Source organism: Capricornis sumatraensis, chromosome 4, assembly GCF_032405125.1.
Source record: "Capricornis sumatraensis isolate serow.1 chromosome 4, serow.2, whole genome shotgun sequence".
In the NCBI taxonomy this organism is placed as follows: domain Eukaryota; kingdom Metazoa; phylum Chordata; class Mammalia; order Artiodactyla; family Bovidae; genus Capricornis; species Capricornis sumatraensis.
This window is the reverse complement of record NC_091072.1, coordinates 25,170,761-25,194,290: the sequence shown is the minus strand read 5'-3', so window position 1 is coordinate 25,194,290 and position 23,530 is coordinate 25,170,761. Positions and strand designations below refer to the sequence as shown.

Sequence of the window (23,530 nt, the reverse complement as noted above, 5' to 3'; positions counted from 1 at the left end):
ATGAACTCTAGGGATATGGACATTCCGGCCACTGTAGACAGTTCTATTGGATAGCATTGAATACATTATCTTCCCTGAAAAAAGTACAAATCTGCATACAACTTAAGTAGGATTAGGACTTGCCTAAACCTATAGCTTCCAGATTTAAGCCTCCCTTTAACTAAAAAGAATTTCCTTCTTCCATCCATTTATCTTTCTTAGATTACATTTGATCCAATTTTATTTTCCCATGAGAGGTATCAAGGAAATACTTTTTACATTCACCAATTTACCCCATTCTTCTGAGCTTTGAACTTTCTTGATCCTATCATTCCACTCTAAGATTTGAATGGCAATCTTTAACACAATTTCCAGAAAAAAATTTCTAAGAACTTTAAAGATACTGTAGCCCAGACTTCACAAAGATATATAAACCTTAGTTATAAACAGCCTACAATTAAAGATCAGGTGTCTCCTCCATCCAGAGTCCATGAGATCTAGGTAAAAGCAATTTGAATTTCTAATTCTACTTGGTGGTGGTGGTGGTGGTGGTGATGAAGTCGCTCAGTCATGTCCGACTCTTTGCGACCCTGTGGACTGTAGCCTACCAGGCTCCTCCATCCATGGGATTCTCCAGGCAAGAATACTGGAGTGGGTTGCCATTTCCTTCTCCAGGGGATCTTCCTGACCCAGGGATCGAATCCAGGTCTTCTGCTTTGGAGGCAGATGCTTTAACCTCTGAGCCACCAGGATAAACATATATGAATTATAACTACTCTTTTAAAGTATTTATCTTCATATTAAATAAATTATTTTCAAACCAATATTGGTTAAGTGATAGAAAAGAAAAAGGTAAGTTTATACAATTGCTTTATATCTTTATTTTGTATATTCTTATATTTGAATATAAAAATATATATTTCCAAGAAACATTCCTTGATAAGATTAAAGAGATTATATTGATTAGTTTCTACTATAAATATTTATAAAAAGTACACTGTAAAAGAACACTACAATAACAGCTATATAATTTGATTGCAAGGACATACACAAATTAATGAGTTAACATATATATAGATGTGGGTAATAGAGTAAGTTGAAACAACTGGATTTTGCAGTGAGTTTTGTGTTAAGAAAAATGCTCAAATTGTACAGCCAGAAGATATACCCAATAAGCTTTTCATACTGATTAAATTTAAGAAAATCTGTAATCCCCTGGAAGTAAACAGAAAGAAGAAAAAATATATTTGGAAATCAGTATTTCTGAAAAATACTTTCTATAGGTAAATATAATGTATACTTCTCAATATGGTTAAAAAGGGTTTTTTTTAAACTGTGCTGTTTCAAATCCTGAAAGATGATGCTGTGAAAGTGCTGCACTCAATATGCCAGCAAATTTGGAAAACTCAGCAGTGGCCGCAGGACTGGAAAAGGTCAGTTCTCATTCCAATCCCAAAGAAAGGCAATGCCAAAGAATGCTCAAACTACCACACAATTGCACTCATCTCACATGCTAGTAAAGTAATGCTCAAAATTCTCCAAGCCAGGCTTCAGCAATACGTGAACCATGAACTCCCTGATGTTCAAGCTGGTTTTAGAAAAGGCAGAGGAACCAGAGATCAAATTGCCAACATCTGCTGGATCATGGAAAAAGCAAGAGAGTTCCAGAAAACCATCTATTTCTGCTTTATTGACTATGCCAAAGCCTTTGACGGTGTGGATCACAATAAACTGTGGAAAATTCTGAAAGAGATGGGAATACCAGACCACCTGACCTGCCTCTTGAGAAATCTGTATGCAGGTCAGGAAGCAACAGTTAAAACTGGACATGGAACAACAGACTGCTTCCAAATAGGAAAAGGAGTACGTCAAGGCTGTATATTGTCACCCTGCTTATTTAACTTCTATGCAGAGTACATCATGAGAAACGCTGGACTGGAAGAAACACAAGCTGGAATCAAGATTGCCGAGAGAAATATCAATAACCTCAGATATGCAGATGACACCACCCTTATGGCAGAAAGTGAAGAGAAACTAAAAAGCCTCTTGATGAAAGTGAAAGAGGAGAGTGAAAAAGTTGACTTAAAGCTCAACATTCAGAAAACGAAGATCATGGCATCTGGTCCCATCACTTCATGGGAGATAGATGAGGAAACAGTGGAAACAGTGTCAGCCTTTATTTTTTTGGGCTCCAAAATCACTGCAGATGGTGATTGCAGCCATGAAATTAAAAGACGCTTACTCCTTGGAAGGAAAGTTATGACCAACCTAGATAGCATATTCAAAAGCAGAGACATTACTTTGCCAACTAAGGTCCGTCTAGTCAAGGCTATGGCTTTTCCTGTGGTCATCTATGGATGTGAGAGTTGGACTATGAAGAAGGCTGAGCGCCGAAGAATTGATGCTTTTGAACTGTGGTGTTGGAGAAGACTCTTGAGAGTCCCTTGGACTGCAAGGAGATCAACCCTGGGATTTCTTTGGAAGGAATGATGCTAAAGCTGAAACTCCAGTACTTTGGCCACTTCATGAGAAGAGCTGACTCATTGGAAAAGACTTTGATGCTGGGAGGGATTGGGGGCAGGAGGAGAAGGGGACAACCGAGGATGAGATGGCTGGGTGGCATCACGGACTCGATGGACGTGAGTCTGAGTGAACTCCGGGAGATGGTGATGAACAGGGAGGCCTGGCATGCTGCGATTCATGGGGTCGCAAAGAGTCGGACAAGACTGAGCGACTGAACTGAACTGAACTGAAAGTTCACGTTGTTAGAAGATATGAGTAATGTATCATAAATAAAGTAACATAAAACCACCCTTAACCTGACTATCAAGAAACATTCATTATTAATATTTTGGTATTTTTCTTTTTAGTATTTTTCTCTCTGTACACAGACACATATATAACTGTAAAGTTATTTAAGCATGAGGAAAATATACATGTATAATAGTATAAGCAATACAGTGTCAGTACTAAAATACATAAATACTAAAGTTAACTTACCTTTTTCTTTAAGATTTCGAAATAGCTTTGATGATCCTTTCCAAACTGGTGGTGTTTCTGATAGCATTTGATTTAATTCCTGTTATATAAAGTATCATTATACTGATTAACAGGTAAGCCACTTATTTATAAAATAGACCAAAAATATTTAAATGCCAATGCAAAAATTTCTCTGCTTAGAAGACCTCCGATAATGGCTGTATTTATACTACTATCTCTGTGGTCCATTCAACAGTAAAACCCAATATTTGACCTAAAGTGTAAAAGTAAAAATGAGTGATAAAGATGCTACATTAAATTCAGTTAGAGCTACCAAAAATTTCAGATAATGTATTAATTGGGGATATATAGGGCTTCCTCAGAGAAGGCAATGGCGACCCACTCTGGTACTCTTGCCTGGAAAATCTGATGGACGGAGGAGCCTGGTAGGCTGCAGTCCATGGAGTCACTAAGACACAACTGAGTGATTTCACTTTCACTTTTCACTTTCATGCACTGGAGAAGGAAATGGCAACCCACTCCAGTGTTCTTGCCTGGAGAATCCCAGGGACGGCGGAGCCCGGTGGGTTGCCATCTATGGGGTCACACAGAGTCGGACACAGCTGAAGTGACTTAGCAGCAGCAGCATCTCTTTAGGCTAAGTGTAATGACTAGATTTTTCTTTAGGGGAGGACCTTAACTACCTCCTAAAAAATCACTGGTAAGATAAGGCACAGACTGAATTTACACCAAAACCATTTAATTTTTTTTTTTAACTTTGTGTTGTGGACATTATGAGAGAGTAATATAATTACTTCCTACCTTTAGCAGCTATTAACGTTTTACCAGTTTTGTTTCACTTATTTCTCTTTTCCCACTTTTCTTCTGTGGGGGACTGCAGGGCTTCCTAGGTGGCGCCTGTGGTAATGAATCTACCAGCCGATGCAGGAGATGTAAAAGACGCAGGTTTGATTGCTGGGTAGGGAAGTTGCCCTGGAGTAGGGAATGGCAACGCACTCCAGTATTCTTGCCTAGAAAATCCCATGGACAGAGGAGCCTGGCTGGCTACAGTCCATGGGGTTCCAAAGAGTTGGACACTACTGAGCACCAGCACCACCACATATATATATCATATATGTGTATATATGATAATCTAATTAAGATAAAACACTGAATTTAAGTTCTGGGGCCAGTTAGTGAAGGATGGTTCCATGGAAGCCATAAGAAATGGTGCACGTCTAATGCAGGTCAGATATGATCAGCAGGTTGTACATACTGTCTGTTTTCTGTAGCCCATTTGGATTTAGGCAATTCTAGGGTGGATGAAACAACTGGGCAACAGATTATACTGGGAAAGAATGAAGAGTATTTTATAGTGACTTAAAGAATGACAACATCAGGTGAAGTGGGAAAACAGGCTATTGAGTTATTACGTCACTGTTCCAATTTTTTCCTAATTTTAACCTAAATATTCAGTAAAGAATACACACTCCAATTGCTGATTAGTCAGCTTTTTTTTTTTTTTTTTAAACCAAGCAGAAGTGGGACTATTTTGGAAAATTTAAACATTTGACTCATTACTCAGATACTGAAACAATTTTGTATTTATTGTGCATACTTGTGTTAAGAGCAACTAAGTGAAAATTATAAATAGGTTAATTGTGAAAAATTATTAAAGGATTTGGTGAGATAACTTGAAATAATTTAAAATTAAAAAAAAAATTAGTCTGCTAAGTAACACACTGAAAAACAAACAAACACTAGGAAGTGCTTCTTTTCCAGATCTGATTTTTGCTACTCAAAAGTGTGGTTCCCTAAAAAGCCCTGGCATCATTACCTTGCCAGACAGCTTGTTAGAAATGCACAATCTCAGATCTCATCCCAGACCTACCGAACCAGAATCTACTTTTAACAAGATCTACGAATGACTTTAGTGTACACAAGTTTGAGAAGCACTTTAGACCAATCCTTTCTGATGGGTGTGCTAAGTCACTTCAGTCATGTCCAGTTCTTTGCGACCCTGTGGACCATAGTCCATGTATATCAAAATGCTGTCCATGGGATTCTCAGGCAAGAATACTGGAGTGGGTTGCTGTGCCCTCCTCCAAGGGATCTTCCCCCCTTTCCCAATGTCGTCATACCTTAAAAAGCCCTGTGACATTTATAAACTGTTTTTTTCATTACTGAGCTGAGTTAGCAGACAAATAGGGAATTGCTGGGATGCCAAAGGCAGGAGAGGTATTTTTAGGGGATTTATAGAGGCCCTGAAGTCCATCTGTGAGTCCTTGGTCTCACTTCCTTTATACTGTTATTTCCGCACGGCAGGTAACAGATGCCACCAATGCTGAGTACTGTCTCACTAGGATAGCAATGGCACAGAGGTCAGAATTCACAACGACTAATGATGCTTAATGCTTAAACAACAGTAAATTCATGAAGATTTTTGTTAAAACAGGAAAAAAGTATTTTGAGTATACTTTATACACTTTCATTTATACTGTCTCTATTATATTGATATTACCTCTCTTTCTCCCTTTGAACTCTTTCCATGTATTAAAATCCATTTCTTCTGCTCAGCAAAAATTTAAGACCAAAAAATCAGAGCTATCTTTTATTTGAGTTTCTTCTATGTGCTTAGCAATGGGCTAATACACACTTCTTTTAATTCTAAAAATTAATTCTCATTATGCATATATTACTGCATCTTAAAGAAGATAAGTAACTTACCCAGGATCACACAATTAATCAGTGACTGGCCAGATCCTTACTCACTCTATGAAGTTTATTTTTGTAATAATTTAGTTCTGTCTGGTCTAGATCATCCAACTGACACATTGATCTTCTTTCATATCAATTTTAGAGACTTTTAAATTTTATTAAAATTTGTATTTCCACGCGGGCTTGGACTCTCTCTCCCCACTGCCAGTGCCTATCTTAGTCTCTTAAAGGCAGTAGTATTGAAGACAGAAAATTTGATCGGCTTTTGTCCCCGGTTTCTGGGAGCAACACTCCATATCCTTAGACCACACCAAAGTGTATGCCGAGGAGAAGAATCAGGATGGGGGCTGACCTTCAAAAACAACCCCGTGACTCAAGGGTTGGGGGTGTGAGCTAGCCTGACCTTTGGGGAGGGGAGAGGGGAGGAGAAGGAATGGAGATTGAATTCATTTGTGTGGTCAATGATTTGATCAATTGCAGCTATGCAATGAAACCCCCAATAAAAACTCTGGACACCAAGCTCAGCAGAGCTTTCAGGTTTGTAAACACTTGAGTGGGCCAGGATGGGGCCATACCCTGATCCTCAGGGAGAAGGCACAGAAGCTGTGTTCGGAACCCTCCTACACCTTGCTGCGTGTGTCTCTCCCTTTGGCTGGCCTTGATTTGTTCCCTTTCTTTGGGATTGGAATGAAAACCATCTTGAGAGTCCCTTGGACTGCAAGGAGATCCAACCAGTCTATTCTAAAGGAGATCACCCCTGGGATTTCTTTGGAAGGAATGATACTAAAGCTGAAACTCCAGTACTTTGGCCACCTCATGCGAAGAGTTAACTCATTGGAAAAGACTCTGATGCTGGGAGGGATTGGGGGCAGGAGGAAAAGAGGATGACAGAGGATGAGATGGCTGGATGGCATCACCGACTCGATGGATGTGAGTTTGAGTGAACTCTGGGAGTTGGTGATGGAGAGGGAGGCCTGGCGTGCTGCAATTCATGGGGTCGCAGAGTTGGACACAACTGAGTGACTGAACTGAACTGATTTGTTCCCTTATAATGATAATTATAAATTGGAAATTGAAGTGTAGAATGTTTCTGAGTTCTATGAGTCTGTCTAACAAATTATTAAACTTGAGGGAAGTTGTGGGAACTATCTGAATTTGTAGCGACTTGGTTAGAAGTGTGCGTGGTCTGGAATCCCTTGAAATGCAGCTGGCATCTGAAATGAGGGCAATCTTTTGGAGGATTGGGTCCTTAAATCTGTGGGGTCTGATGCTAACTCTGGATGGTCAGTATCAGAATTAAACTGCAGTACTGCAAGTAGGGACTAAATAAATATTTGCTGGATTAAATTCATTTACCTAGAATTATAGATGCCTTTTAAAGGATTTATACAATTTTCTTGAGTACAATTTTTTTCCTTTTTTTTAAAATATAAATTTATTTATGTTAATTGGAGGTTAATTATTTTACAATATTGTATTGGTTTTGCCATACATCAACATGAATCTGCCACAGGTATACATGTGTTCCCCATCCTGAACCCCCCTCCCTCCTCCCTCCCTGTACCATCCCTCTGGGTCGTCTCAGTGCACCAGCCCCAAGCATCCAGTATCACGCATCGAACCTGGACTGGCTATTTGTTTCATATATGACATTATACATGTTTCAATGCCATTCTCCCAAATCATCCCACTCTCGCCCTCTCCCACAGAGTCCAAAAGACTGTTCTATATATCTGTGTCTCTTTTGCTGTCTCACATACAGAGTTATCATTACCATCTTTCTAAATTCCATATATATGCGTTAGTATACTGTATTGGCGTTTTTCTTTCTGGCTTGCTTCACTCTGTATAATAGGCTCCAGTTTCATCCACCTCATTAGAACTGATTCAAATGTATTCTTTTTAATGGCCGAGTAATACTCCATTGTGTATATGTACTATAGCTTTCTTATCCATTTTTAAGTAAATACTTAATATATATGTTATAGGAAAATTAGGAAGTGCAGAAAATAAAAACAGACCGTGATCCAGGGATTAACCACAATTAAAATTTTAATTTCATTCTTTATCTATTTTTTGTCATTCTTGCTGCAAATATTGAGTAACTTTCTATGTAAAGTTTTATAACTTACTCTTTGTACTTAATATATCATGATCATATTTTCCTGCCAAACATTCTTCATTTTCATTTTAATGGCTACACAGCAGTTCTGAGTAACTTTTTATATTCTTAAATCCTGTGAACCCAGAAGAGATATTGCTTATGTGAATTATATTTAATTATATTTAATGTGTGTGGAAATAGAAATGATACTTTTCTTATTGGTCACACCCCATTGCTTGTGGAATCTTAGTTTCCTGACCAGGGATTGAACCTGCGACCTCAGCAGTGAAAGTGCTGAGTCCTAACCACTGTGGTGGTGGTAGTTTAGTCACTAAGTCATGTCCCACTCTTTGTGACCCCATTGATTTAGCCTGCTAGGCTCATCTGTCCATTGGATTTCCCAGGCAAGAATATTAGAGTGGGTTGCCATATCCTCCTCCAGGGATTCTTCCTGACCCAGGGATCAAATCCGGGTCTCCTGCATTGCAGGTGGATTCTTTACCAAGTGAGCCACCAAGGAAGTGCCCTAACCATTGTGCCACCAGGGAAACGATATATTCCCAAGAAACAATGTATTTTTAAACTGCAAAAATACATAAGCACATATTCTATTATCTCTCAGAGTGATGATTTCATCACTCATCATGAAGCCTCTGGAAAACTCCCCTGTACCCTTGTGAGAGAATGAGAGTAAGAGAACAAGTAACTTCTCTGTTTATTATGAAGATAGTCTTGACTTTACGGATGCCCCCAAAAGGTCTTTGCATGTTAAGAAAAATCAGTTTATATTATTTTATAATGTGCTGTTTTATTCAACCCTATGTTTTTAGGCCTATTCATGTTGATAAACATAGCTCTTACGTATTACTCATTTTAGCTCTTCTTCATTTGTCCTTCATATGCCTACTTCACATTCTTTTATTAGTCTTCTACTAATTGACATTTATATTGTTTCTGATTTTTTCAGGACTCCTGGTATAAGCATGCAAATGTTTCTCTTATAAACATATCTAGAAGTAGAATTTTTGATATGCATAAGATATTCCCACGTTTCTCTCAAAAGAGAAAATACCAACATACATTCTCACCTGGTTCCTCCTTTCTATCCTTGATAATTACTGGTATTGTTAGATTTCTAGAAGCTGACTACCGGATGGGTGTAAAACAGTATCATATAGTTGGTTTAATTTGTGTATCCCTGATTACTACTGAGGTCTGCATATCCCTGATTACATACATTTATTGGCCTCTCTGGCTATGGCCATCCATTATTTTCTTATTGATTATGTTTTATATATTGATTTATAGGAATTCTATATAATTATAAGATACTTAGCCTTTTCTGTTCATAGGTTGCAAGCATATTCTCCCACAGGTCATACCTCTTTTAACATTGTTGATACTGTCTTTTGTGTGCCAAAATTTTTAATATTTAATTTAGCAAAATTTGCCAATAATCTCCTTTGAGTTTAGCTTTATGTATATTTATACATGTATATATCACAATGTATGCATCATAAATATATATATATATGTGTGTGTGTGTATATATATATACACACACACACATTTAATTGTGTGCATGCATATGTATAGCAAGAGCTTTAACTTACCTGCTTGGAAAGTGACTTCCATGTTTTAGCAACTATAAAAAACAAACATAAAAAAGTGGATAATAAATACTTCATGTAATGTATATAAAAATCCAGTAACCATCTACATCATAACTCATGACACTGACTTTTATATCTAAAAGGCAAAGTATTTTTTAACTTCAAGAGGTGGAACTATGTATGTTATACATTTTATATTTGTCTCATGTACTATAAACTATTCACAATAATATCAGTGGAGTAGAAAACATATTTTCCATAATCATAATCTCACTTTGGGGATTTCTAGATTTACAAAGTAAATTAACTTACTCCAAGTTAAATATCCTATGGGCTTAAAGCCCAAATAATAATATTCATTAAATGTTGTTAGAATATAAAGTAATAGAGAAATTATAATTTTAAGGTGTTACCCATGATCTCTGCTATGTTAGTATCTCTGATTACAATTCGAAGGTTGGGTTTCTGTACAGTGAATGGGAAGGACAAGGCAAAGATAAAAAGAGATGAAGGAGAGAACAGGTGATGTTCTAAAAAGACTCGGCCTGTTTTCCACTCTTCTTCTCTAAGAATGTTACAGTTGAATAAAATACCAGAGGTCACTTTCTCTTTCCGATTTCTCCTCACATCCCTGAAGACCTCAAACACTATAAGTCTTATAATATTAAAATAAGTGCAGTCAACACTGTTGTTTCTTTGCTCAGATTTGAACACTGTGAATATATAATGCCTGTGCAAGAATTATCTCCAGGTTTGGATGTGATTAAGTCCTATAAAACAGCTGTATTAGCAACTAGTAAATATTAACTATTTCAGCTACAGCACAATAATGACAAGCAATATTTTTTCTCCATGGTCATGTGGGTTTTTCTATATAATTAACCATAGTTAATATAAATAATATATCAAATTCAAGATTATAAGATAGGCATTTTTTGCTATGTACTTTTCTCTCTTTTAAGCAATGTAATAAGTCATTTGAAGATCACAAGGGAAGAACTATTGTAAAATTTAGCAAACTGATTTCTATGAAGATAGTCTTCTTCTCTATGCAGTAACAACATCCTTTCTTTACCTAAGATAGTTAATATGGAACCCTGTAATCAAGTGATTAAAATCACAGGTCTATAAGGTAGACTTCAGCATTTAACCTTAATTATAATAATTTATACATTCACTTCATAGACATCTTCCTTTACATAGTGAACATAATAATGTAAATAATTTTATTATTCTGTTGCTTTTGAAATATAGCAGTAAGAAAGGAAGAAAAATAAATGGTACAAAAGTACATGCATATGCTCTTATGCAATGTTCAGAAGGTATTTATCAGAAGAGGAAGTTAGACACTCTTGAATTTTGTAGGGTTTATGAGATTTCCAGGGTCAGTTATTCACAAAAGACATATTCATTCTGCCAGATATGTCACCATGTTCAGTATTACTGGCTTTTTAAAAAATAAAACTAAAGAGCCATTAAGATTGTTCTTCAAAGGGTTTTCTGATTTTCTAAATCCTTTATTTCAAATGATGTTACTGCATATATAAGGTAAAGAGAAACTTCCTTCTTTTGGACATATTTTATTTCTTAGGCTATAGGTTGATGTTCATTATATTTTTAATAATTTTATTTGTCTAAATTTTTTAAACAATAAATTCTTTAAAATTAACAAATACTAGAAGCTACATGAAAATAGTTACTTACTTTTGTTCTAGATGGAGATTTTACCTTTTAGGTTCTATATAAGTAGGTAAAATAAATTTTCTTGATTTCAAACATAAAGTTATTATCAGTGATCTGATGTATATCTCAATTAACATTTCTTTGAATTATAATTATTAAGCAAATGTTAACATGGCATAGCATTTTCCTGTTGATGTTGCCATAAAATTAAGGATTTAAAAAAATAATGGTTCTGAATTCAAGTGATAATGATGATGATAACAATGACACCTAGCAAAGCTTATTAAGTTCCTACTCTTTATTGGTATTACACTAAACATAACTGATATCATTCAATCCTCAAAAAACCTCCTAAGACTTTTTTACTTTCACTTTTATAAATGAATAAACAGAAGACTACATAACTTACTCAGGTTCTCAAAGCTCATAAAAAATGCCAAGGTCTAAACACAAGTCTATCTAATTTTAATATGCTACTTTGATATGTATATGATTTAATATTCCATCTCTGAAGCATATTTTCTTTTATGAGGTAAATATTTCTTTTTAAAGCCCTATACTTATTTAAAAAGTTTTTACAAATACCTTGATTTTTAGTTATCATTCTTAATTACAGCTTAGAAGTACTGATTAGAAATTAACTGATGTTGACAGAGAAGGAAAAATATCATATGACATATGACATTTCTTATATGTGGAATCAAAAAAGAAATGATACAAATGAACTACTTACAAAACAAAAAGAGACTCACAGACTTAGGGAATGAACTTATGGTTGCCTACACACACTGTCGTTCTGTTTAAAATGGATAATCAACAAGGTCCTATGTATAGCACATGGAACTCTGTTCAATGTTATATGTCAGCCTGGATGGGAGGGGAGTTTGGGGGAGAATGGATACATGTATTTGTATGGCCAAGGCCCCTTACTATCCACCCCATCACAACATTGTGAAACGGTTATACCCAATACAAAATAAAACATAAATTAATTAAATTTAAAAAATAAACTAATGTTAATCTGAGTTTCCTGCTTAAAGAAAACACCTGACAATATTTGTTGTCAATAATAACATCTGAGATTTCAAGTGAAAATTAAAATTTTGGAAAGCTTGCATGCACCATGCATTTGACAGCTTTCCAACAAGCAAAGACTTTTCTGATAAGATTCTGATGGTATTAGTGAATGTGATTAAAAAAAAAATATTGTACTATGAAATATGGCAACATTTGACAGATCGGTGTAATTTAATGAACCAATATTTTCTAGTGGATAGCACAAAATTATATCAATATAAAGAAAAAAGAGCCATTCAAATATGCAATGTAGGCCAAAGGATTTTAATAAAATCCTTGACAAAAATGTCAGAGTCCACATTGCAACTAAACTTTAAGAAACTCTCAGCAGCCAAGTATTGATATAATACCAAAGAAGAATATCTATGATTATTTGAAAAGGTTTTTGTAATACCCTTCCCTTTTCCTCCTTCTGTATATCTGTTAGGCAGATTTTGTTCATTTGTCAACACTTTCTGAAAACAAACACTGCAACAAATTGAACACAAACGCAGATATAAGAATCCAGATGTCTTCTATTAAGTCAGCCATTAAACTGACTTTGTAAGAATGTACATAATGCCAAAAAGTTTGAGAACCACTGCCCTAACACATGGAAAAGTGAGAAACAATCAATCTACATTTACACTGCAGGAACCATGAGATATTCAGAAGAGATACAGGAAGAATTTTTGTCCAAGTCTAACTGCAAAGCCAGTTCTCTGAGTTTTTCTGTCCAGGCTGGATATAAGAACTGATTTGGCAGAATAAGAACCTTTATCAAGAATATTAAAAATAAGGTGGGTGTTTAGTCTGATGTACTGAGAAAGAGGGCACAAATGAAATTTCTGAAAAGAGAAAAGATACCAATAGGGGTTTATAAGAAGTATTAGTCTGGTAACATTGTATCTTTTGATACACTGTATCAAAACATCAAAGCATAGTGTCTTTTGAAGTACCACATTACTTGGTTAGTTGTTCTGAAAAACTTACACTGCTCCACAATTTTAAAAAATAGAGATAAGAAAAAATGTTATAACATTGTTGAGATAAACTTGATAAATATACTTACTTTTGGGCTCATCTGTTGTAACAGCCAAAATAAAATCATAGGGAGTCATGAACAACTGCCCTTCACATTCTATAGAAGCAAACAAACGAAATCGCCTTTCCCGAGATGTAGCATAGAGGTCCAGGTCTTCAACTTCTGTTCTGCCAACAGCAACCTGAAGTTAAGAAAGCAAATAAGTCTGGACTGTGTGAAGTGACACCTCCTTCAAGAAGATACATGTCTTCAATTATGTTGATAGGGAATTAGCAGAGCAAAAGAAAAAAGGTGAAAATACATAATCATAAACAAATATTCACATGAATAAAATGAATTAATGTTCAGAAGATCCTACTATGAATATCATTCAGATTCTGAAGACTTTACATTGGCTCTTTGAAGGAGTTGTGCTTTCTTTCTTTAGTTTCAGTCTCAGAGAACATTAAATTTCCGAGCTAGTAGTTTCTTCAGAAGGAACACCAACACTTGTTGAATGCCTACTATGTACTCTCTATATAGGCCTACTTATTTAATCAGAACTCTTTTCACTGTAGTCTATTAATTTTCTAAAAGAAAGGGAAACCCTGATAGGTTGTTCACGGCAACCACTAAGGAAACCATTTAGTGGCAGAGTTTAGATTTATGCTGAAGTTGCTAACTCTAGATCACTATGGTAGAGTTACCACCAATGGTCACTCTGAATTCCACCCAAGGTTAAGATAAGCAGAATGATGAGTGTATGTGTATGGGGGGAAGGGAATCTCTTTTGTTTTCCTTAATTTTAAAATCTTTCCCTGTAGATAAATAATTTCTATTATTTATTTTCTTTGAACTATAACAAAACTGTTAATTTTTTTCCTGATTCCATAAGCAATGCATAGCTACTGTATATAATTCAGAAGACAGAATTTAAAACTTATAATTGTTTATGGGTTTTTTTGCCCAAAAATCAGGGTTATACTATACTGTCTGGTTATCTGATTCTTTTTACTAATTAATATATCATTTTTCCATGTCACTAGTCTAGTTTTAGTAACTATGCAATATTTCATAGTAACTAACTAAATTAATGAATTCTACATGGTTGAATATGCATAGTACTTCACTACTATAACACAATGTTATTAACATAATGGCCAGCCTTGGAAATATTTAGATGTATCTATAAATAGTTCCTTGGGATTAATTCCTGGGAGTAAACTTGATTGGTCAAACAGTCGTTTCATACACATTATTGAGATGCTTCCGGGAAGCTTATGGCAATTTACATGGCTATCAACAGTATAAAATTATACCTCTGCACATTTCACACAAAACATTTTATATCAGAAAAAAATTCTTATTTAGGATGACAAACTTAATCTCCTTATTGCCTCTTCTAAGTCATTATCCAAACTGTGTACAAACTTAAAATTATTTAAACATCCATTATTTTGAGAAGTTGTATCAAAACAGAACTTTCAGTAAGGAAAGTACATTTTATATTTCTAAGTTATACCTTATTAAATGAAAAGCCAGGCAAATTATTAATCTTTTTTCTACTACTCTGAAGACTAAGACTTTTTAAAACATAATGGAAATAGTCAAATAAAAAAAATTTTTAATGCCTTTTTTAAATGGCCTGTATAATGGTAAAATCTAGTCTCAGCCCTTAGAGAATATATGATTTATGCTGCTGCTGCTAAACCACTTCAGTCGTGTCCAACTCTGTGCAACCCCACAGACGGTAGGTAGCCCACCAGGCCCCCCTGTCCCTAGGATTCTCCAGGCATGAACATTGGAGTGGGTTGCCATTTCCTTCTCCAATGCATGAAAGGGAAAAGTGAAAGTGAAGTTGCTCAGTCGTGTCCGACTCTTAGCGACCCTATAGACTGCAGCCCACCAGGCTCCTCCGTCCATGGGATCTTCTAGGATCTATATAGGTGGACAAAATTCTAGTTGGAGGGACAAAAGGTACAAACATGGAAAAGAAAGTCAGAGTAAATAGAAGAAGAGCACAATAGATTGAGGTTAGTAAGAAGGCTTTAAGAAGATTTCCCTGGTGGCTCAGTTGGCGGAGTCTGCCTGCAATGTGAGAGACCAGGATTTGATCCCTGGATTGGGAAGATCACTTGGAGACATGGCAACCCACTCCAGTATTCTTGCCTGGAGAATCCCTTGGACAGAGAAGCCCTGACAGGCTACAGTCCCTGGGGTTCCAAAGAGTCGGACATGACTGAGCAACTAAGCACAGAAAGAAGAACATATGAATTTTAATGTCAGGAAGAGATATGAGCATTCTAGGTTTACACAGCGTATTTGAAGGTGGAAATCATCTTCCTGCAACAAAAGTTTTGCATTCATGGAAAAGTGTATAAACTGTTAACAGTCTTTCTGAATGAAAGACTAAAGGACCAGGATTTAATCTGACAGAAAACAAAAATGGCCTTAGGAGATTCTTAAGTGAAGTAATGACAGAAAGAAAATTGTGCTTTACAAAGACAGAAATATAGATCAATGGAACAAAATAGAAAGCCCAGAGATAAAACCTATGGACACCTTATCTTTGACAAAGGAGGCAAGAATATACAATGGAGTAAAGACAATCTCTTTAACAAGTGGTGCTGGGAAAACTGGTCAACCACTTGTAAAAGAATGAAACTAGATCACTTTCTAACACCATACACAAAAAGACTCAAAATGGATTAACGATCTAAATGTAAGACCAGAAACTATAAAAATCCAGGCAAAACACTCTCCGACATAAATCACAGCAGATCCTCTATGATCCACCTCCCAGAATGCTGGAAATAAAAGCAAAAATAAACAAATGGGATCTAATTAAAATTAAAAGCTTCTGCACAACAAAGGAAAATATAAGCAAGGGGAAAAGACAGCCTTCTGAATGGGAGAAAATAATAGCAAATGAAACAACTGACAAACAACTAATCTCAAAAATACACAAGCAACTTATGCAGCTCAATTCCAGAAAAATAAAAGACCCAATCAAAAAATGGGCCAAAGAAGTAAATAGAAATTTCTCCAAAGAAGACATACGGATGGCTAACAAACACATAAAAAGATGCTCAACATCACTCATTATCAGAGAAATGCAAATCAAAACCACAATGAGGTACCATTTCACACCAGTCAGAATGGCAGCGATGCAAAAGTCTATAAGCAATAAATGCTGGAGAGGGTGTGGAGAAAAGGGAACCCTCCTACACTGTTGGTGGGAATGCAAACTAGTACAGCCACTATGGAGAACAGTGTGGAGATTCCTTAAAAAATTGCAAATAGAACTGCCTTATGACCCAGCAATCCCACTGCTGGGCATACACACCGAGGAAACCAGAATTGAAAGAGATACGTGTACCCCAATGTTCATCGCAACACTGTTTATAATAGCCAGGACATGGAAACAACCTAGATGTCCATCAGCAGATGAATGGATAAGAAAGCTGTGGTACATATACACAATGGAGTATTACTCAGCCATTAAAAAGAATACATTTGAATCAGTTCTAATGAGGTGGATGAAACTGGAGCCGATTATACAGAGTGAAATAAGCCAGAAAGAAAAACACCAATACAGTATACTAACACATATATATGGAATTTAGAAAGATGGTAACGATACCCCTGTATGTGAGACAGCAAAAGAGACACAGATATATAGAAAGGACTTTTGGACTCTGTGGGAGAGGGAAAGGGTGGGATGATTTGGGAGAATAGCATTGAAACATGTATACTATCATGTAAGAAACAAATCACCAGTCTAGGTTCAATACAGGATACAGGATGCTTGGGGCTGGTCCACGGGGATGATCCAGAGGGATGATATGGACTGGGAGGTGGGAGAGGGGTTCAGGATTGGGAACTCATGTACACCCGTGGCTGATTCATGTCAATGTATGGCAAAACCAATACAGTACTGTAAAGCAAAATAAAGTAAAAATAAAAATTAAAAAAAAAAGAAAGAAAATGGTGCTTTAGAAAGACAAAGCAACCTGGTAACAGAAATAAGCTAGCTCAGCAGTATATTAATAGCAAAGTCAGATAATCCTTGTATTGGGAAGTTATTTGGGCTCTACCATGGGTAAGGAGGGCTTCCCTCATAGCTCAGTCAGTAAAGAGTCTGACAGCAATGCAGGAGACCTGGGTTCAATCCCTGGGTTGGGAAGATCCCCTGGAGAAGGAAATGGCAACCCACTCTGGTATTCTTGCCTGGAGATCCCACGGACAGAGGAGCCTGGCAAGCTACAGTCTATGGGGTCGCAAGAGTAGGACACGACTGAGTGACTAAGCGCACATAGGTAAGGAGTCACTCAATCACTCAGTGTCAATAATGAGCAATAATTTCCCTGAATACTCCTCAGGGATCCATCTACCATCTTAAGTCCCCTTCTACATATATATCTCAGGGGCTTTTTCTTCCTCTCTGGGCAGGGGAGCCAATCTTGTCTGTGACCACAGTTTACTCTCCTGTTTTCTTCTTGCTAAGCCATTTCCTTGGGTCGAGGTGGCCTCCATCAACCATGACTCATCTCCAGTGAATTTCCTGGAGGACCACTCGATGTGGGGCATTCACTGCTTCTGCATCATAATCTGAAGTCATGCTTCAATCTAATACCCAGAACCACAATTTTTGCCTATTTCCTGTGACTTAATATGCACTTTATGTGTGACTTCTGCCCTTACCTGGTGCTGCCACTACTGCCCATGAGGTGCCTGTTGCTTTCTCATCAAACTATCCCTCCTTAGGCCTAGTCCCAGCACACCAAGCCTGCCTGCCTGCTGTAGCTGGTAATTTGATCTACCTATGAACTAATGCTGACAAATCCTCCTTTTCCTTAACTTTTACCAACAATCAATTAACAAAGCCTGTTGTTCTCCCTCTAATTTCTCACATCCACCCACTGCTACTACCTTTGTTTAAGCAATCACTACTTCCCTAAAATTTTAGTCATGGCCTGTGGCTTTCACCTCTATTCTATCCTATGATGAGAGGAAGAAAGAAAAAAAACAACAACACGTGGAACTGTGGAATAATTTGTATTCTTTGAACATAAGAAACAGTTTCAGAAGAAATCTGACTTAAAGGTTTTCATTAAAACATCACTGTATGTATGAGTTCTACCTCTTGTTGCCTTAGCAGAAGTACCCGTCATTTTTGATAATGGCACTAGGTGCCTACTGCTCTATTTATCACCTTAAAAGAAGGTGTGGGGAGGAGTTTGGTAACAGTTTGTGCCCCAGACAAATACATATATTTATAAATATATATTTCTATCCCTAAAAGGGATATATATATATATATATACATATATATATATATATACACACACACAGACATATATTTGGTATACATATATAGATCCTAAAGGGGAAGAATATGATTTACATAAAAAAAGATAACCAGAGCCTGAGTGCTTAAAAGGGTCTTCAGCTACTGCAGTTCTATAGGTTCCTCCATTGCATCTGCTCAATTTAGTGTGATAAATCACATGCTGCAATAATACACATTGTTGTTGTTCAGTCACTAAGTTGTGTCCAACTCTTTGCCACCCCATGGACTGCAGCACGACAGGGTTCCCTGTCCTTCACCATCTCTTGAAGCTTGCTCCAAACTCATGTCCATTGAGTCAGTGATGCCATCCAACCATCTCATCCTCTGTCACCCACTTCTTCTCCTGCCCTCAATCTTTCCCAGCATCAGGATCTTTTCCAATGAGTCAGTTCTTGGCATCAGGTGGCCAAAGTATTGGAGCTTCAGCTTCAGTCCTTCCAATGAATATTCAGGGTTGATTTCCTTTAGGATTGACTGGTTGGATCTCCTTGCAGTCCAAGGGACTCTCAAGAGTCTTCTCCAGCACCACAAATTGAATGCAACAATTATTTGTCATTCAGCCTTCCTTATGGTCCAACTGTCTCATCCATATATGACTACTGGAAAAACCATAGCTTTGACTAGATGGACCTTTGTTGGCAAACTGATGTCTCTGCTTTTAATTGCTCTGTCTAGGTTTGTCATAGCTTTTCTTCCAAAGAGCAAATGTCTTTTAATTTCATGCCTGCAGTCAACATCTGCAGTGATTTTGGAGCCCAAGAATATAAAATCTGTCACTGTTTTCACTTTTTCCCCATCTTTTTGCCATGAAGTTGGCAGTGCTCAAATGAAGCACAGATTGGTAGTAAGCAAAAAACAATTTTCTCATGCGATCACAGCAAACTGGCCTGATCCTAGAGCATTCTAGTTATCATTAGCTGGTAGGACTGGGCTCATCTGGCTGGAGGATCTGATGGGATAGAGAGCAAAACAGAAAATCAATACTTGGGTCGGCTTTTATACTTTCTGTTCACTTCCACTGACTGATTTGTCTCTTCATACTCAAATACCATAATGCTTTAATTGCTATAGCTTTTGATCATGTTTTTGACTTTAGGTAAAGTGAGACTCCATATGACTGTCAATCTTTTAAAAATATTTTTGCTGACTGATATGCAATTTTTTCTTCTATGTGAGATTTGAAATTAATCTATCAGGTTCTGTTTTTAAAATTCCATTGATACTTTGGGAGTACACTGAGTTTTGGTGCAATTTAGGATGACTCGACTATAACAAAAAAGCAGCAGACTCACAGATAGAGAGTACAAACTAGTGGTTACCAGTGGGGAGAGGGAAGGGAGGCACAGTATAGGGGTGGAGGAGTGTGAGATACAAACTCTTGGATGTAAGATAGGTTATAAGGATGCACAACGCAACACAACACAGGGAATACAGCCAATATTTTGCTATAATAGTAAATGGAGTGTAACCTTTAAAAATTGTATAAAAAACTTAAAATTTTTTTCAAAATTGCCTTTTTATTTTACAGCTGCTGAGAAATTGCATTTTACATGTTTTAGGAAATTATTTCATGGGATTTGTATAACATTCTTTTCAAGTTTGCTGAAAATGTTTAGGGAATCTTCTTTCTAGCTCTAAAAAAAAAATGCTATTTACTGAGAAGTTGTAAAACATTCTACATTCGAGTTCTATAATCTCAGTCTTGTTACTTACAAAAATAGAACATATACATGTATATATATATATATATATATATATGGAAATAAAATTTGCAAACATACCTGTAAAATAACAGTTATAATTTAGTAATAAAAATAAGTAATGATCATTTTCAGGTAACTGTGGATCCTCTAAATTATGCCAACTTAACTAAGACAAGTGGTTTAAGAAAACAATAGAAATGATAAAAGTTACATTTTTAATTACCTCATCTTCCCAAAAGAAATAAAAAAATACTGTGTCAATGCAATTATTTTCTCTGGAATTTCCAAGCTCAGACCTTTGCAACTAGTACTTGGATGTTACTTCTTAAGGCACTGAAATGAGGGCCTTCAGGCCACATCATTATCCTTCCTGTGAATAACAGAAAGCAAAGGTTCACTGCCAAGGCACAGGCTCATGTTACTTCAGGTCAGCAATTCGAAAATTTACTCTGTAGTAAGGTCTGGTTTTCCCAAGGAGGCAAGATTAAACGCCAGATAAAGGATTCACTACTTAACAATTAGAGAAACTGATGCTTACAAGCTGATAATAACCTAAAAAGGTAACTTGAAACAATTATATCAATTATCTAAACACCATAAAATGCATTACCTTTTAGCAGCTGAGAATCGGAGACCTGAGAACAAAGGATGGAAGAAGGAAAAATAAAAACCATTTGTACTGAGTAAAATTATTTCAATTACTCATGCTTAGTAGTTTATTTTTTAAATGTTTTATAAAATCAAATCAGTACTATTTTTTTAAAGTAAAGAATGATTAAAACATGCATTTGATTTCATGTAGGATGGTGATCATTTGCTATGAGGCCCTACCTCACAGGCAACTGTACCAACATTTTTATAAAACATTAAAAAGCAAATATCATTTGAATTTAGATCTTTATTTTCTATTTTCTAGGCAAGAATCTTACGAGATGTGCATGAGATTCTATTCACATCTATTTTTATTTTAGCTAAAAAGACATTCATGGAAGTATTACATTTGGCTTTCTCAAATGGCTTCAGGCTGATTTAAAAGCTTCTAAGAAGATAAAAGGGGTAACATTTTCTTTGCTTGTTGGGTGGTCGAAAGGTTAAACATCAAGTTCTCAGTGTGGGAAAATCCCAAAGTCTTCTAAGAGAAATGTTTTGATGCTTGGTAAATGTGTCCATTTGGAAATATACACAACTGAAGATCAGTCAAGAAGCACTTCCCTGGCTGACATCACATTGGGAAAAAAAAGTAACTGACCACTTAAAGTCTCCACTTGCACTGTTACATTAGCTTACATTACAGGATTCTTTTATAAGTTTACAAAGCACCTTCACATTTATCATCTCATTATTTGATAGGACGGTAGGTGAACATATCTCTGAGGTGTTAGTAATCACAGTTGATACATACATCTACCTCTTCCTGTTATTCCAGGGCCTTGCTCCAGCAGTGACCTCCCCTGCCTTTCCTACCTCACTGTTTTTGCCTCTTCCATGCCCACTGAGTGCTTCCCTTCAGTGCACACACACTTCTCCCATCTTGGAAGCTTTCTGGTCCACCTCTCCATCCGCTTGTCACAGCGGGTTTCCTCTCAGCAAGTCCTCCCCTTCACCACTCCACTAATACTGCTTGTAAGGTCACTGATGACCTCCATGTTGCTAAATCCAGAGGTCAATTCTCGGTCAATTCATCTTACAGCATCTGACCCAGTTGATAACTCTCTTTTCCTTGCAACAATTTTTCCTGTCCAAGTCCACCCATTCCTCATTTCCCTTCTATTACCCAGGCAGTTCCTTTGTGGTACTTTTGTTGATACTGCCCTAGGCCAGTCCTTGGACTTCCTCTCTTTTTTGAATCTATACTTACTTCGTTAATCATCTCATCTAGCCTTTACAGATTATAAATATACTGACAAATCCAAAATTTCCATCTCCAGCCTTCTGTGATAATAAAAATTCCATGAAGCCAGGAATTTTTGTCTGACTGGTACACTTTTGCTTCCCCAGTGCCTAGAAGAGTTTCTGGCTTGGAGCAAGCTCTCAAATATTTGCTTAATAAATGAATGACTGAATATGTTTGTAAAACTTACTGTAATTGTTAAATAAGGATTCCCTTAAAAATTAAAACATACTATTAAAAAACAAAGTTGATAACTCTTTTCCTTCCTCAGTGATCAATGCAAGGAAAGAGGAAAACAACAGAATGGGAAAGACTAGAGATCTCGTCAAGAAATTTAGAGATGCCAAGGGAACATTTCATGCAAAGATGGGCTCGATAAAGGACAGAAATGGTATGGACCTAACAGAAGCAGAAGATATTAAGAAGAGGTGGCAAGAATACATGGAAGAACTGTACAAAAAAGATCTTCATGACCCAGATAATCACGATGGTGTGATCACTCATCTAGAGCCAGACATCCTGGAATGTGAAGTCAAGTGGGCCTTAGAAAGCATCACTACGAACAAAGCTAGTGGAGGTGAAGGAATTCCAGTTGAGCTATTTCAAATCCTGAAAGATGATGCTGTGAAAGTGCTGCACTCAATAGGCCAGCAAATTTGGAAAACTCAGCAGTGGCCACAGGACTGGAAAAGGTCAGTTTTCATTCCAATCCCAAAGAAAGGCAATGCCAAAGAATGCTCAAACTACTGCACAATTGCACTCATCTCACATGCTAGTAAAGTAATGCTCAAAATTCTCCAAGCCAGGCTTCAGCAATACGTGAACTGTGAACTTCCAGATGTTTAAGCTGGTTTTAGAAAAGGCAGAGGAACCAGAGATCAAATTGCCAACATCCGCTGCAACATGGAAAAAGCAAGAGAGTTCCAGAAAAATATCTATTTCTGCTTTATTGACTATGCCAAAGCCTTTGACTGTGTGGATCACAATAAACTGTGGAAAATTCTTTAAGAGATGGGAATACCAGACCACCTAACCTGCCTCTTGAGAAACCTATCTGCAGGTCAGGAAGCAACAGTTAGAACTGGACATGGAACAACAGACTGGTTCCAAATAGGAAAAGGAGTACGTCAAGGCTGTATATTGTCACCCTGCTTATTTAACTTATATGCAGAGTACATCATGAGAAATGCTGGGCTGGATGAAGCACAAGCTGGAATCAAGACTGCTGGGAGAAATATCAATAACCTCAGATATGCAGATGACACCACCCTTATGGCAGAAAGGGAAGAGGAACTAAAAAGCCTCTTGATGAAAGTGGAAGTGGAGAGTGAAAAAGTTGGCTTAAAGCTCAACATTCAGAAAACGAAGATCATGGCACCTGGTCCGGTCACTTCATAGCAAATAGATGGGGAAACAGTAGAAACAGT

The 23,530-nt window shown here is 36.7% G+C and overlaps 1 protein-coding gene across 1 annotated transcript in view; it reads right to left on the bottom strand.

Annotated features, from left to right (window-relative positions):
* Positions 1-23,530, bottom strand: part of MICU3 (mitochondrial calcium uptake family member 3) — an 81,011-nt gene that overhangs the window by 35,859 nt on the left and 21,622 nt on the right. Inside the window, exons 2-4 of the mRNA XM_068971032.1 lie at positions 13,205-13,358; positions 9,394-9,425; positions 2,980-3,058 (exon numbers count right to left, since the gene is read on the bottom strand). Coding sequence (XP_068827133.1) covers positions 2,980-3,058; positions 9,394-9,425; positions 13,205-13,358 — 265 coding nt within the window. The remainder of the gene's footprint in view (positions 1-2,979; positions 3,059-9,393; positions 9,426-13,204; positions 13,359-23,530) is intronic.